Source organism: Trichosurus vulpecula, chromosome 7 (assembly GCF_011100635.1).
Source record: "Trichosurus vulpecula isolate mTriVul1 chromosome 7, mTriVul1.pri, whole genome shotgun sequence".
Classification (NCBI taxonomy): Eukaryota; Metazoa; Chordata; class Mammalia; order Diprotodontia; family Phalangeridae; genus Trichosurus; species Trichosurus vulpecula.
The window spans coordinates 255,233,938-255,249,492 of record NC_050579.1 but is presented as its reverse complement, the minus strand read 5'-3'; the positions used below and the strand labels follow the sequence as shown (position 1 = coordinate 255,249,492).

The 15,555-nt window shown below is 38.1% G+C and overlaps 1 protein-coding gene across 1 annotated transcript in view; it reads right to left on the bottom strand.

Annotated features, from left to right (window-relative positions):
* Window positions 1-15,555, bottom strand: part of TBCD (tubulin folding cofactor D) — a 497,899-nt gene that overhangs the window by 374,209 nt on the left and 108,135 nt on the right. The window contains exons 12-13 of the mRNA XM_036767571.1: window positions 9,156-9,216; window positions 5,533-5,607 (exon numbers count right to left, since the gene is read on the bottom strand). Coding sequence (XP_036623466.1) covers window positions 5,533-5,607; window positions 9,156-9,216 — 136 coding nt within the window. The remainder of the gene's footprint in view (window positions 1-5,532; window positions 5,608-9,155; window positions 9,217-15,555) is intronic.

Here is a 15,555-nt window from a genome sequence, read left to right as displayed (position 1 = left end):
GGTGGCCTAGCCATACCAGATATTAAACTGTACTATAAAGCAGCAGTCATCAAAACTACTTGGTACTGGCTAAGAAACAGAGTGGTGGACCAGTGGAATAGGCTAGGTACACAAGATGCAGTAGTCAATGAGAAATGGTCAAAGGATATGAAAAGGCAGTTTTCAGAGGAAGAAATTAAAAATATCTAGTCACATGAAAAAATGGTCTAAATCACTATTGATCAGAGAAACACAAGTCAAAACAACTCTTAGGTACCACATCTCTCCTGTCAGATTGGCTAACATGACAAAGCAGGAATATGATAAATGCTGGAGAGGATGTGGGAAAATTGGAACATTAATACATTGTTGGTGGAGTTGTGAACTTATCTAGCCATTCTGGAGAGCAATTTGGAACTATGCCCAAAGGATTATAAAAATGTGCCTACCCTTTAACCTAGCAATACCACTTCTAGGGGTATATCGCAAAAAGATCATAAAAGTGGGACAGGATCCTGTATGTACAAAAATATTTATAGCAGATCTTTTTTTCTGGTAGTAATGATCAAGGGGATGCCCATCAATTGGGGAATGGCTAAAATTGTGGTATATGAATGTAATGGAATATTATTGTGGTATAAGAAATGTGGAGCAGACAGACTTCATTATAATCTGGAATGACTTATATGAACTGATGGTGAGTGAGGGGAGCTGAACCAGGAGATCATTATACACGATTACAGACACACAGTATCTGTAAGGAGTAACTGTGATAGACTTGACTGCTCTCATCAACGTTCAAAGACAGCTCCAAAAGACTCATGATAGAAAAAGCTACGCACATCCAGAGAAAGGATTATGGAGTCTGAATGTAGATTGAGGCAAACTTTTTTGCTCTCTTTTTCTTCCTTCTTTTTTGGTTTTGTTTCTTCTTTCTCATGATTTATTCCATTGGTTATAATTCTTCCTTACAACTGAACTACTATGTAAATAAGTTTAACGTGAAGGTATATGTAGACCCTACATTGGACTACATGTCTTGGGGGGTAGGGGGAAGGAGAGAAAATTTCAAACACCAAAACTTGTAGAACTGAATGTTGTAAACTAAAAATAAAAAAATAAATTTATAAAATAAAAAAAATTTTAAAAAACCGTAACAGACGATGCTGTCAAAATTCTATACTCAATACATCACCAAATTCAAAAACACAACAGTAGCCACAGAATTGGAAAAGATTAGTTTATGCCCCAATCCTAAAGAAGGGCAATGCCAAGGAATGTTCAAATTACCAAACAATTGCACTCATTTCTCATGCTAGCAAGGTTATGCTGAAGATTCTGCAAGCTAGGCTTCAGTAATATGTGAACCAAGAATTACCAGAACAGGAGACTGGTTTTTGAAGAGACAGAGGAACCAGAGACCAAATTGCCAACAATTGCTGGATTAAGGAGAAAGCAAGGGACAGCCAGAAAACCATCTACTTCTGCTTCATTGAGTATACTACAGCCTCTGACTATATGGATCACAACAAAATGTGGCAAGTCTTCAAAGAGACGGAAGTACCAGATCTTCCTTACTTGTTGTAAAGGCAATCAGTAAGTAAGAAGATTCCCGCCCCACACCTCACCCCATTTGAATAGGATTCAAGTGTGGCTCCAGATGGGGCCAATGAAGAGACGTCTGATTAGATCTTTGCTCCTAAGTAGGTCCCAAACCCCTAAATACTAGGTGCTAAGCCAGTGTGGGCATGAAGTCCCCAAGGGCCCTAAGAGGAGTTGCTAAGACCACAGCCAATAGTATGTGCCTAAGTTCTGGTTGATCAGATGATGTTCTAGTGGTCAGATGACATCTAAGGACTGTATAAAAAGAAAGAACAGAGCTTGGAGAGACAGATGTGGTGGAAGCAGGAGAAGGAGGAGCAGCAGAAGCACAGCCAGCAGAAGCCAGAGCACTAGAAGCTGGAGGAGCAGAAGCTGAGGCGCAGAAGAAGCTAAAGCAGCAGTAGCTATTGAGAGCGGGACAGAGAGCCAAGAACCAGCTTCGGGGGCACACAGACTGGAGAGTCCTGAGCCGGGGCTTGGGACCTGTGAGTGATCTTCTTACAGGAGGGTCCTAGCATTGGGGGGAAGCACAAGTATGGTTTGGCTTACTGCCATAATATTTTTCTGTAACCTCGTGGTTACTATTGTGAGGTGGGCTTACTGAATCTGGAAGGTTTTGGCCACAATATTGAACCGGGGGCATTGGTCCTTGGGTCTGCTACTTTGGAGCTTGAATAAATGCTTTGAGTCCTCTGCCTTCTACTTAGAGAATTCCTTATATCCTGTGATTCTGAACCATTCAGGCATGTTCATGATCTTCTTCGAAGTCATGAATTCTGCCTTAATGATATCCTTGTCTCCTGAGGAGCCTATTATGTGGGCCAAGAAGCAATAGTTAGAACCAAATATGGACTAATCAATTGGTTTAAGATTGGAAAAGGGCTGGGGCAGCTAGGTGGCACAGTGAGCAGGGCACCAGCCCTGAAGTCAGGAGGACCTGAGTTCAAATCTGGCTTCATATACTTGACACATGTACTAGCTGTGTGACCTTGGGCAAGTCATTTAATGCCAATTGCCCTGCTCCCGCCCGCAAAAGATTGGAAAAGTGTATGACAAGGCTGTATAGTGTCACACCCCTCCTTATTTATTTAACTTATATGGAGAGTATATCATAAAAAATGCCAGTCTAGATGAAGTAAAAGCTGGATTTAAGGTTGCTGGGAGAAATGTCAACAATCTCAGATATGTAGATGATACCACTCTGATGGCAGAAAGGGAGCAGGAGTTAAAAAGCTTCTTGATGAGGATGAAAGAACTATAAAGGTATAAAAACCGGCTTGAAGTTTTACATAGAAAAAGCTAAAATCCTGGCAACTGGTCCCATTACTTCTTGGCAAATAGAGAAGAAATAGAAATAGAATCAGATTTTATATTCTTGGACTTAAAGCTCATTGCAAATGGAGACTGCAGCCATGAAATTAAAAGACAACTGCTCCTTGGAAGAAAACTAAAAAGTAGAGTCATCACCTTGCCAACAAAGGTCCACATGATCAAAGCTATGGTTTTTCCAGTAGCAATGCACGGCTGTGAGAGTTGGACTATAAGGAAAACTGAGCACCACAGAATCAACGCTTTTAAACTGCGGTGCTGGAGAAGACTTTTGAGAGTCCCTTGGACAGCAAGGAGGTCAAATCAGTCAATACTTAAAGAAATTAATTCAGGCTATTCACTAGAAGGTCAAATACTAAAGCTGAAGCTTAAATACATTGGCCACATAATGAGAAGATAGGACTCATCTGAAGAGACCCTCACGCTGGGAGAGAGGAGAGGCAGAAGGAGAAGAGGATGATAATATGATGGAAACATTATGGAACATGAACTTGGACAGACTTTGAAAGATAGACAGAAGGGCCCGGCATGCTACGGTCCATGGAGTCACAAAGAGTCAGACACAACTGAAGAATAGCAACAACTGATAAAACAGTATTATTTTCATACAAAAAAGGAACCACAAATTTGTTCCTTCTAAGATACATTCAATTCTTCTCTACATCGTTTCCCAATGAAATCTAAGACAATTCCCCCCAACACAGTTTGTGCTTCACGAACGCACTGCAGTATTTTGTGTAACAGGATATATCTACCGTGGTTAGCGTTGTCCTAAGAAGGACAGCCAGTATTTGCCACATCGTTAACTGCCAGCGGACGCGCCCTCGAGGCTAAGTGCAAGATGGAAAACGTTTAGGGAAGAACGCGCTGCTCTGCCTCACTGCCATCGCAGAATTGTCCTTTGTGACTAACAAACATTCAGGCATCTTAACACGTAACAAAACAGTTTTCCATAAGATTGTCGTGACCATTGACTACGATAATTCTAGAAGTAGAACAAACTAAAAATGAAGGCTTTTGTTAGAAGCTGGGACAGCTGGTACTCAACTTTGTCCGCTACTACAACCCTAAAAGATATTTTATTCAGAAAAAAAAACCTTTTAGTTATGTAAAAAAAAAAAGTCACCCACTATCTCCCTCCCCCCCCCAAAAAAAAACTATAACAAGATTGAGGTTTTTTTTAAATATGCCAATATTTAGAACAATGTTCTCTAAGTTTCTCTTCTATACCACAATTGATCTCATAAACCTACAGAAATCTCTGTAAATGCTCCAAAGTTACCTAAAAACTACCACACATCAATTCACTGAACTTAAGTTCACATGAACTTAAAGGGATTTGAACCACAATTTCAGAAAGGGTAAGACTAGCACATTAACAATGCTCTGCAAATAAAATAGGAGGCACTTAATAAATGTCTACTGAACTGGACTCACTGCATACCTTGCGTTGAAAAGCCTATCCTGATCAGTATTTTCTCCTTGAAGACACTCAGAATGCAGCACTATCTGCTACTCAATTTTTCTTCCTTTGATTTTTTTAAGGCATTGCTGGGTCAACATGTGTAAGCAATACATTACAAAAATATTAAATTATTTTATACTACTACTGGTCAACCACAAACTCTATGTGAGGAATCATGGTATAAGAGAGAATGATGGACTTATAGTCAAGAGAGTGGAGTCTGACACTTACTAGATGTGATTTAGCCTCTCTGACTCATAGACCCCATCTGTAAAATGAGGATAGTGATCTTATATTACTTATAACATAACTTAAAGCATTCTATAAACATGTTATTGCAGGTTATTATTATAGGGCTTATACTATGATCTAAAAATCTACCTATTTGGGCTCTGTCAGATTATGAAGACAATACAAAATAGCCAAAAACAATTAAACTGTGCAGACTCTTTGATCCAGCAATTCTGCTACTAGGTCTATACCCCTAAAGAGATCAAAGAATGAGCAAAATGACCCACATTGTACATATTAAAATAAAAATAAAATAAAAACGTTTATAGTAATTTTTTCCATGAATCAGAAACTGAGGAGGTGTTTATCAATGGGGAATGGCTGAACAAGCTATGGTATATGAAGTGATGGAATAATATTGTGCTATAAGATATGATGAAGGGAATGTTTTCAGAAGAATCAGCAAAAACTAGTATGAACTGATGCAGAATTAAGTGGTAGAATCAAGAGAAAAATGTAATACAATATCAATAATATTGTAAAGACAAGAAACTTTGAGAGATTTAGGAATTCTGATCAATACAATGACCAACCAAAATTCTAGATGAAACATTACCCAGATCCTGATAGAGAGATGATAGACTTAAAAGTGCAGAAAGAACTGTATTTTTGTGGACATGTTTTCTGCAAGAATTCTCTTTGCTTACTATACCTGTTTATAACAACGGTTTTGCTTTCTTGCTTTTTCAATGGGGGGAGGGGGAAGAGAACAAGGAGAAGCTCATCATGAATATAAAATAAAATTTTATTTTTAAAAAAAAAGGTACACCGGGTTATTGAGCCCAAATACTACAATGCAGAGAATCGATTACATTACAAAAATGATTTCGAAAGGGAAAATGGTTTCACTTTGGTTTTTCACATACCTGAAGCAGTCCAATACTGAACCAACAACATCATCTGCTAATTCTTTTGGTAGTCTTCCTGTCATTCTGCCAATTCTGTAAGAGGGAAAAAAAAAAACACCATATATACACATACACACAAAAACAATTCATCTCTATCATCCTGATACTTTTTGCCTAATAAGGTATTAATGTCTTACTGGTATACTGAAAGGAAAAAAATGGGCAAAATAATTCAACTCTGTAAAATTATAATCTATTATTTCCTTTGCAAGGCTAATTGTGAAATGCCATCAACCAAAATCTGTCCCTACTTCTATAATGTGTTTGTGAGGTTTTTTTGCCCAATCTCAAAAGCATACTACAAGGCATTCTAAAATTTATCAATGCAAAAGATGCAAATTACAACATCTTCAATAGGTTTATTCCAAGTTGGAGGTTCACCTATATATGTATAGATTATAGATAGACAGAGATATAGATATAGATATAGATATAGATATAGATATATAGATATAGATAGATGAGGCCAAAGAACTTATGAGATGCCATAGTTTTCTTTTAATAACAAATCAATTAAGCTTACTTGTTTCAGGGCTGAAAATTTAAATGTCATCATTAAAGCTCAACAGCCAATTGAGTGTTGATGACAAACTCTTCCACTGTATGATTTTGGGAAAATCACTTAACCTCCCAGACCTAAGTTTCCTCATCTCTAAAAAGGGTTTAGGCTAAATCGAATCCTTTTTTTTTTTTCAATGGTGGCAATTTTAAATAGATTTTGTTCCCCAGGACAAGAACTGCATTTCCACTTGTTTACAATACTGAAAAAAACGCAATGTTACTCACTTCTCTCCCTCAGTATATCAAAATGTCCAGATTTACAGAGCAGCTTAAATGCTACTATCAAACTGCTACCGCCTTGGCTATAAATTTGAGTCTTTCAGTTTTTGTAAAGCTGTGCTGAATGCTCTGTTCTGGTGCAGTTAGTCAACCTCTTCAATAGTGGATCCAGAAGAAGCACCTCCAAATGCAGCTGCTCCATCACCTGGGAATGTACCAGGCAGCAGGCCCTCTACATTTTGATATAGCTTAGTAATGACCTCTCATTCTTTCAGCTGCTGCTAATATTCTTCCTTCCAAACAGTCTGGTTGTTATTCATTCAGTTGATTTTTTTGTTAGGTTTCTCAAGGACCTTCTGTTTGTCTTCATCACCAATTGTACCTTACAGTTTCTCTTCTTCTACTGTAAGATTCAAGTAAGTTCTTGAAAGAGACTTTGTGTCTCTGCTTCTTACCTTCAGCCACATATTCCTCAGCTTCCTGGACCATACACTCAACGTCTCCATTGCTCAAGCAACTTTTGTCATTGGTGACTGTGATCTTATTCTCCTTGCCTATTCATTTATCCATAATAAATATACTAAGGATGCCATCTGCATCAATTTCAAATGTTACTTCAATACAAGGAACATCCTGGAATGAAGGGGAATTTCTGTGAGCTCAAACTTGCTAAGCAGGTTGTCACCCTTTGTCATTGCGCTCTAACTTAAACAAGCTAAGGAGGCCGGCTGTCTAAAAAGGTGGGAAAAGTCAGTCTGCTGAGTAGGTTTGTTAGGACTCCTTTTAATCAGAACTGTCCTAACTCCACCAACAGCTTCAATAACAAGGGAAAGAGGGGTGACATTCAGTAGCAACAAATCCTAAACTTTCTCAGATGTATTCCCAGACAAGATGGCAGCCTGGATAGCAATACCATAAATAACAGCCTTATCAAGACTGTTTCAGCTCCCTGAACAGAAGCTTCTGAATCTTGGGGATGTGAGTGGAACCACCCACGAATCTGCGACTACTCTAGTTTGGTATTACAAACTAGAATTCATGGTCTTTGACTGCTGAAGAGGTGCAGATTCAGTTCTTCAAAGCAAGCACAGGTGACAGAGTATACCTTCATAGAGGGAGTCAATCTCAGTACTGGCCTGGGAACTGAAAAAGAGCATGCTTTGTGTATTCGTAAGCAGTGTGCATACAGTGCACAGACCTCTTGTTATCACTGATTTCCTTCTTGTGCTTTCCTCTTGAGCTCATCAATGACACAACTATGTGGTTGTCACCCAACTGGGTGGTCCCAGCTTCGGACTTGACTTCAAAAATGCCATCTTCAGTGGTAATAATGGAGACATCAAAAATGCCATTTTTACTGTCAAAGATCAATACATTTCTCTTGGCACTAAGCTCACTGTCTAAACCATAAGCAATAGCTAAAGCAGTTTGCTCTTGATGATTTGGAGCACACAGACACCAGGGATGGTTTCGGTGTCTTTGATGGCCTGACGCTGGGAATTATTGAAGTACGTTAGTACTGTGACCACAGCATTTGTAACAATTTTCTCAAGGTAAGCTTTGCCAATTTCTTTCATCTTGGTCAAGACCACAGAAGATACTTCTTCTGAACAGAAGCTGTTGGTCTCCTCTTCCTACTCCACTTAGACCTTGGGCATGCATTCATCATTTACTACCACGAAAAGTCCATGATTGTTTCATGTACGACTATACCAACTATACCATCAAATCAATACAAGACTACGCTGGTGGGGCTTATTGAAACTTGATTCTTTGAAGTTTCGCCAATTAAACATTCTATGCGCATGAAGGTAGCATAACTTACAGTGGTCCACCTGACCAATGAGGAGAAACAAGGCCTGTTGCTATAATGAGTGAGACTGTAGATCAATCCCCAAGTTCCCTTCCAGCTCTACGTCTATGATACTACAGTACGACAGCTATGAAAAAGGAAAGCAGGGACAGGTACACTTTCATTAGCACAATTCAGTACTCTAAGTGCAACATGCACTGGGCACCTAACCCTTAGGAGGAGAAGAGGCCTGTCCAACATTGTTTAGAGGGTGAATACTAACATGAAATGGTTTGAAGAGCTACAGGAAGGCTCCCTAAGAAAAGTGTCTTTCCCACTGACCTGTCATTAACATACTGTCATCTACAATTATAGCTTTGTTATTTAGGATTAAAGTATTGTCCCACTTTAACATGCAAACATTATATATCCATTCTTCTCCCAGGTAACAGCAATTAACCTTTGGTTTGAAGTTGATCCTCAGATCTTTTTCACCATGACGGCTAGCTTAGAGCTAGTTTGGACTCTAAAATAGCGAAAGGATGTATGTTCAAACCAGAGAACACAGTTCAAAAAGGTAAGGCCTGAATGAGATATCATCAGGCACAACCAGTTAGCAGGTAAACTTAAAGCCACGTGAACCCAAGTGAAGCAATGTGCATGCCATAAGGGAAGAGAAGAATGCTAAAGAGAGGTGAGAAGGTACTTGAGAAAATTCTTATACAATTTTTCCAGTTTCTGGCTAGACATGGAGGGGATGATGCTTAAGTTTCAACAACCTTTAAAATAAAAATTTTAATCACTGACTCTAACTAGGTAAACAATTCCCTTTGTCTTTAAAAAGCCTAATTACTGAAGCTATCAAATACTAGTTGAAATAGTAAAATAGTTGAATTTACCAACTATAAAACATAAAAATTAGCAAAAAAAAAATTTATATTTTTGGAGGTCTATGAAAATTGCACCAAGATTCATTTATTCATTTTCAGGTAAATGACAAGAAACATACCCTTTTGCTGCAGACCATCGGACAACAGTATCTTTGTCTTTCAGTCCAACCAGCAGCTGCTCTATAAAGAACACAAGATAAGACTTATTCACTTTTGTTCCACAGAACAAACAAAATCATATTTCTCATGGAAATCCTGGATTTTCCTACTTAAAAATCAGAATATTTTAAAATGTTTTACATTATTTTATAGCTATTTTTAACAGGGTCTTTAAACAATCTTAATTTTATTTTTAAGAACAAAAGCCACCTATTTATATGTTTAACAAAAGCAGTGTTTCTCAATCCATGCTCCAAGAAACCCACAAGCATCCCAAATTTGTTTGGTTTTTAAATGAATTTTATGTTATTTATTAAGAGGCATTAAAAAGAATACTTTATAAGGGATTTTACAAGGGCCCTGCCCAAGTTTTATTTAAATTGAAGTGTTTTACCATTATAGAAATAATTGAGAATTAAGTAATCAGCTAAAACTCATGTTCCTACTTAAGCAAAATCCAAAATGCATCTTAAACATAATAAGGTGCACAGTGAATGAAATTGCATTTTTTTAAATCTTCTTTGTAACCGAACAGAAATAACAAGAACAAACAACTCAAGCTGGTTTGCCTAAATAATGAATCCCAGCAGCTTCATGTATTTTGATTTCTATGGAAAGTGGAAATAATGAAAAAAGGACAGCAGGTATTCTATGTCGTATCACCTTGCTTATACTACCTTTTTCTGTGCCTCAGTAGGACATAAATTCCCTTCTGCTCTTAGATAGTTTACTTTTAAAACAGAACTTCAATTTTATTGTTTTTAGCTCAGCTTTTTGTGTAATTACAATCATGATAAATGAAAATGAAAAATAAATGAAAAATTCAAAATGAATATTTACCATAATAAACATACTTAAAAATAACAGATATTTTTTGCCAATATAACTGACTTTTGATCCATATTTAGGTTTAATTATCATTAATGCTAAGGCAAAAAACTTATAATGTGATCATATAATCATGAAGACATATTTAAAATCTAGGCTAAAAATGATAGACTTTCACATACAATTAATTTTTCTCTTTTTATTCATTTGATTTATAATAAAATATTTGCCTAAAGAGGATAAATTTGATTAAAAAAAATTAACACCAAAAATACAGCATTCTACAGACAGGAAATGGATTATCTATTTTGGTGACTGTTGACTAAAAGGTATATATGTGATAACTATAATGTGAAAATATGTTCTATAAAATATATAACCAAATGAACTAAAAAATACAACCACCCCTCTGTAAGAGGGAGCTCTAACAAGAAGCCAAAGTACATTCTGCTTTCATGTGAAGGATACTGTGCCAGTTGCTAAATGTCTAACTATAATTTTAAAATAACTTTTAAGCTGTGTTATTTTCTCTACCATTGTTAGTATATATGTACCAAATATGACTCATATACATATAAATGTACATGCATAGAGTATATGTACACACATAATTCATAAAACAAATATATATGAAATTATTTTTCTCAAATTTATACAAATTCTTTACAGAGTCCTCATGTACTTTTTATTTTCTTGGTTTTTTTGGAAGGGGGGGAAAGCAGGGTAATTGGGATTAAGTGACTTGCCCAAGGTAACATACCTAGTAAGTATGTCAAGTGTCTGAAGCTGTATTTGAAGTCAGGTCCTCCTGACTCCAGGGCTGGTGCTCTACTCACTGCGCCATCTAGCTGCCCCTTTTAAACTTTAAGAACTTTACTGTAAGTAAAGTAGAAACAATCTAAAAGCAACATTTAGAATCAGATTTATTATTTAAAGTTTCCAATATAATTATTATAAATACTGGAGCACTAAGTAGTACTAAGAGCACGAAGTCAGAGTACAAATAACGTCCAATGAAAAACCTTTTTAATTCAGGTTCACTAATCAAAAATTTTTTATATTCTACTTTGTCAGTTTTTGTACATAACAATTTCCTACTTGAGTGACCTTACCATCATCTTTTTTTTTTCCAAGTGAATGTACAATAAAATAATGTTATTTTTCTAGAACTTAAGAAAACAATAGAGTTGTTGTGTTCAAGAAAAATTCAAGTTTGCTGCTAACTATACTGAATCATAGCTCCTAGTAGAAATCAATCCCAAAACAAGGATTTATTAAATACCTACAATGCAACAGGCACCATACTAGGCAGTGAAGGTATAAATGCAAAAGTCAGAGACCTCTGCCCCTACAGATCTTATATTCCACTTGAGATAATACATTACAGTCACAGATAATAAGCAAGATACAACATAGTAGGAACTCAATAAATATGTATTGATTAATATAATGTAGGATATATAAGAAACAAATACAAAGTAAAGTGGGTGCAGGAGGGTGGAATATTAACTAGCAAAATCTGAAAAGGTTTCTTAAAGTAGGTAGCACCTGAGGTATACCTTAAAAGTTGCTAGGGATTTCGAAAAGGCAAAAGTAAGGAAGAAAAGAATAAAAGGCATGGGGGAACCTCTACAAAAGCAAAGAAGCTGGAGGGAAAAAGAATTTCACATGCAGCAAATAGTAAGCATTCCAGGCTACCTAGAACCTTTTGTGAGCTTCAGCAGAGTTTTGACAGGTAATTGCAAAGTAATTGGGGACGGTGAGACACTAGTAGTTAGGGAAATCAGAAAAAGCCTTACGTGGGGCATAGATATCCAGTTATAAATGTCCAGTAGGAAAGCAATAACATGGGTTTGGAGCTCCAGACAGACCATGGTTAGAGAAATAGATGTGAGGGTCAACTACACAGTGATTATAACTGAGCCTATGAGAAATTATGAGATAACTGAGAGTATATATAGACATAGAAGAGATGGTCCCAGGACAGAGCTCTGGGGCATACTCACAGACAGGATGATAAGGATAATGATCCTACAGGAGAGAATGAGGAGTGGTCAGAGAGGTAGAAGGAAAAATAGGAAAGATGTGCCAGAAGAGAGTATATCCAGGAGGGTGTACACAATAGTATCACATAGACGAGGACTGAAGAAGATATTAAATGATAGTTTGAGAGTCAAATGAAATTTAAGGAGAGCAGGTTTAGGGACAGTAAAAGGAAGAAACCAGAAAACAGGAATGAAGTGAAAATGAGAGAAAGCAGGAGGATGACTATAGAGGCAAGAGATGAGATCAAGGGTACAGGAGGAGCCCTCTGAAGAAGACATTGGAGATAGGAAAAAAGAAAAAAACAATGGGGAACAATGAGGTATAAAATTAAAGATAAGACAGAGCTCATGACTAGTCTATTTTAAAATTTATTACAACATTGCAATATTTCATTACATTCATGTGCCACAATCCACTTAAGTGGTCTTTATTTTCTCAATATTACATGAGACAAGGTCAACTGTTGCAGCAACAGGACCTTCCCCCCATAAGAGTGGCAGAGGCAAGCTCAAATATCCATAGGCTGGAAAAATAAGCATACAAAAAAAGAATCCAATAATAATGAGCTATTATGGTGACAGGATCATTCAAGACAAAAACACAGAAGAAAAGAATAACTCTGAGAAAAAACTACTTGAGCATTAACTCAACTAGAATTCCTAGAAGAAATGAAGCAAGAGTTTAAAAAAAGTTTAAAATGTTTGCAAAAATGGAATGAAAGCACTTGAAGAAAAAAAAGGAAAACAAATGAGAGTTTTGGAAGAATTGATAAAATCATCAGTTAGCAATAGCATAAGAGATACAAAATTCTTGACCAAGCAATAAACTCGTTGAAAATTAGAAATGACGGGGGGGGGGGGGGGGCACAGCCAAGATGGCAGCTGGAAAGCAGGGACTTGCCTAAAGTTCTCCCCCAGGACCCTCCAAATACCTATAAAAATGGCTCTGAACAACTTCTAGAACTGCAGAACCTACGAAATGGCACAGGGAAACAGGGCTCCAGCCGAGGACACCCTAGATGGTCCCTGGGTAAGGTCTGTTGCACCATGCTGGGAGCAGAGAGGAGCAGAGCCGAGCGTGGGCCGCACCCCAACTAACCAGACCAGGAGCCAGGCAGAACAGGCCCTAGAGCCCTGAATCAGTGAGCTCTGGCAATTGCCAGACTTCTCAACCCACAAACACCAAAGAAAACAGAGCAGGTTAGCAGGAAAAAACTGCAGGGGACAGAGTGAAAGGAGTTCCTGGTGGACTGCCGCCCCAGGGGTGACGGAGTTGGTGCAGCTCTGAGGCTGCTTACAGAGTTCCAGCTGTAGTTGCTTCGGGTCCCAGGCCCACATGGTGGGAGGAATTAAGTGGCATAAGAGCAGGAGTGCTGTGTTGGTAAGCAAAATGCGCTCCTTAGCACCTAGTTCAACAAGTGCCCTTGAATAGTTTGGCTTTTATTCCCTTTGAGTAATTCATTGAGCCTTACTAGGTGCTAAGCCCCAGGCCCAAACCCCTATTAGGTATAAAACCTTAGTGGGTGTGGATTGGCAACTAAGGTGGGGCCCAACGTGGGGCTAACTCCAGGGAGGGCCCAGTTTACATGTCTGGGACAGCAGAGGCTTATAGACCATGAGGGTTTAAGGCCCCCTCTTTGTGACGATTCTAGGTCACGTGGGTGAGTTGCATGTGTGACTCACCCCTGACGCTGAAAAAGATATAAAAACCAGGGGTTGGCTCTTTGTTCTTTGGAGCTCTTTGCCACAGCAGTGGTGGTACGAGTGACTCTGGGCCGGTCCTTGTTCTGAGCTCCTGGGCTGAACCTAGATGTTGGTAACTATGAATTGTATTGGGTCTGTCTGTTGATGTTTGTAATTTGTTTGTAATTTGCTCTGAAGTTCAGGGTGCTGGATTTATCCCCTGAACTAAGTGAATGATATTTGTATACTGAATTAAAGTAAACCTGTCAACCCCTTCACCTTGCTTTCCTTAGTTAAGCAGATCAAAAGAACCTATGCCATTGGCAGCTTTCTGGGTGCTGGCTGTGGGTGGATCTTATACCCCCACAAAAGCTGCTACCCGGATTGTTGAAACAAGTGCAGAGCCTGCTTAGATCTGAGTCGCACAGGCCAGGTTGGCGGTTCTTGGGGGAAGAGGAGCACTGGTGTGGCAGAGCTTCCTGTATAGAAATAGCTCTGAAAACAACAGCACAGCCCCTCAAGCTTGGAACAAAGTACTCTCTACTCTACAAGCAGTCATACCCCAACAAAAACTCAAGGGTCAAGTACTTGGCTGGGAACATGGCCAGGCAGTGAAAACGCACTCAGACTCACACTTTGGAATCTTTTTTTGGTGACAAAGAAGACCAAAACATACAGTCAGAAGAAGTCAACAAAGTCAAAGAGCCTACATCAAAAGCCTCCAAGAAAAACATGAACTGGTCTCAGGCCATGGAAGAGCTAACAAAGGATTTGGAAAAGCAAGTTAGAGAAGTAGAGGAAAAACTGGGAAGAGAAATGAGAATGATGCAAGAAAACCATGAAAAACAAGTCAATGACTTGCTAAAGGAGACCCAAAAAAACATTGAAGAAAATAACACCTTAAAAAACAGACTATGGAGTGGGGGGGGGGTAGAAATGGGGAGAAAATTTGTAATTCAAACTCTTGTGAAAACCAATGCTGAAAACTAAATATGTTAAATAAATAAATTAAATTAAAAAATAGACTAACTCAAATGGCAAAAGAGCTCCAAAAAGCCAATGAGGAGAAGAAGGCCTTGAAAGGCACAATTAGCCAAATGGAGAAGGAGGTCCAAAAGACCACTGAAGAAAATACCACCTTAAAAATTAGACTGGAGCAAGTGGAAGCTAGTGACTTTATGAGAAATCAAGATATTATAAAACAGAACCAAAGGAATGAAAAAATGGAAGACAATGTGAAATATCTCACTGGAAAAACCACTGACCTGGAAAATAGATCCAGGAGAGATAATTTAAAAATTATTGGACTACCTGAAAGCCATGATCAAAAAAGAGCCTAGATATCGTCTTTCAGGAAATTATCAAGGAAAACTGCCTTGATATTCTAGAGCCAGAGGGTAAAACAGAAATTGAAAGAATCCACTGATCGCCTCCTGAAAAAGATCCCAAAAAGAAAACTCCTAGGAATATTGTCGCCAAATACCACAGCTCCCAGATCAAGGAGAAAATACTACAGCCAGAAAGAAACAATTTGAGTATTGTGGAAATACAATCAGGATAACACAAGATCTAGCAGCTTCTACATTAAGGGATCTAAATGCTTGGAATATGATATTCCAGAGGTCAATGGAGCTAGGATTAAAACCAAGAATCACCTACCCAGCAAAACTGAGTATCATGCTCCAAGGCTAAATATGGATTTTCAATAAAATAGAGGACTTTCAAGCTTTCTCACTGAAAAGACCCAAGCTGAATAGAAAATTTGACTTTCAAACATAAGAATCAAGAGAAGCATGAAAAGGTA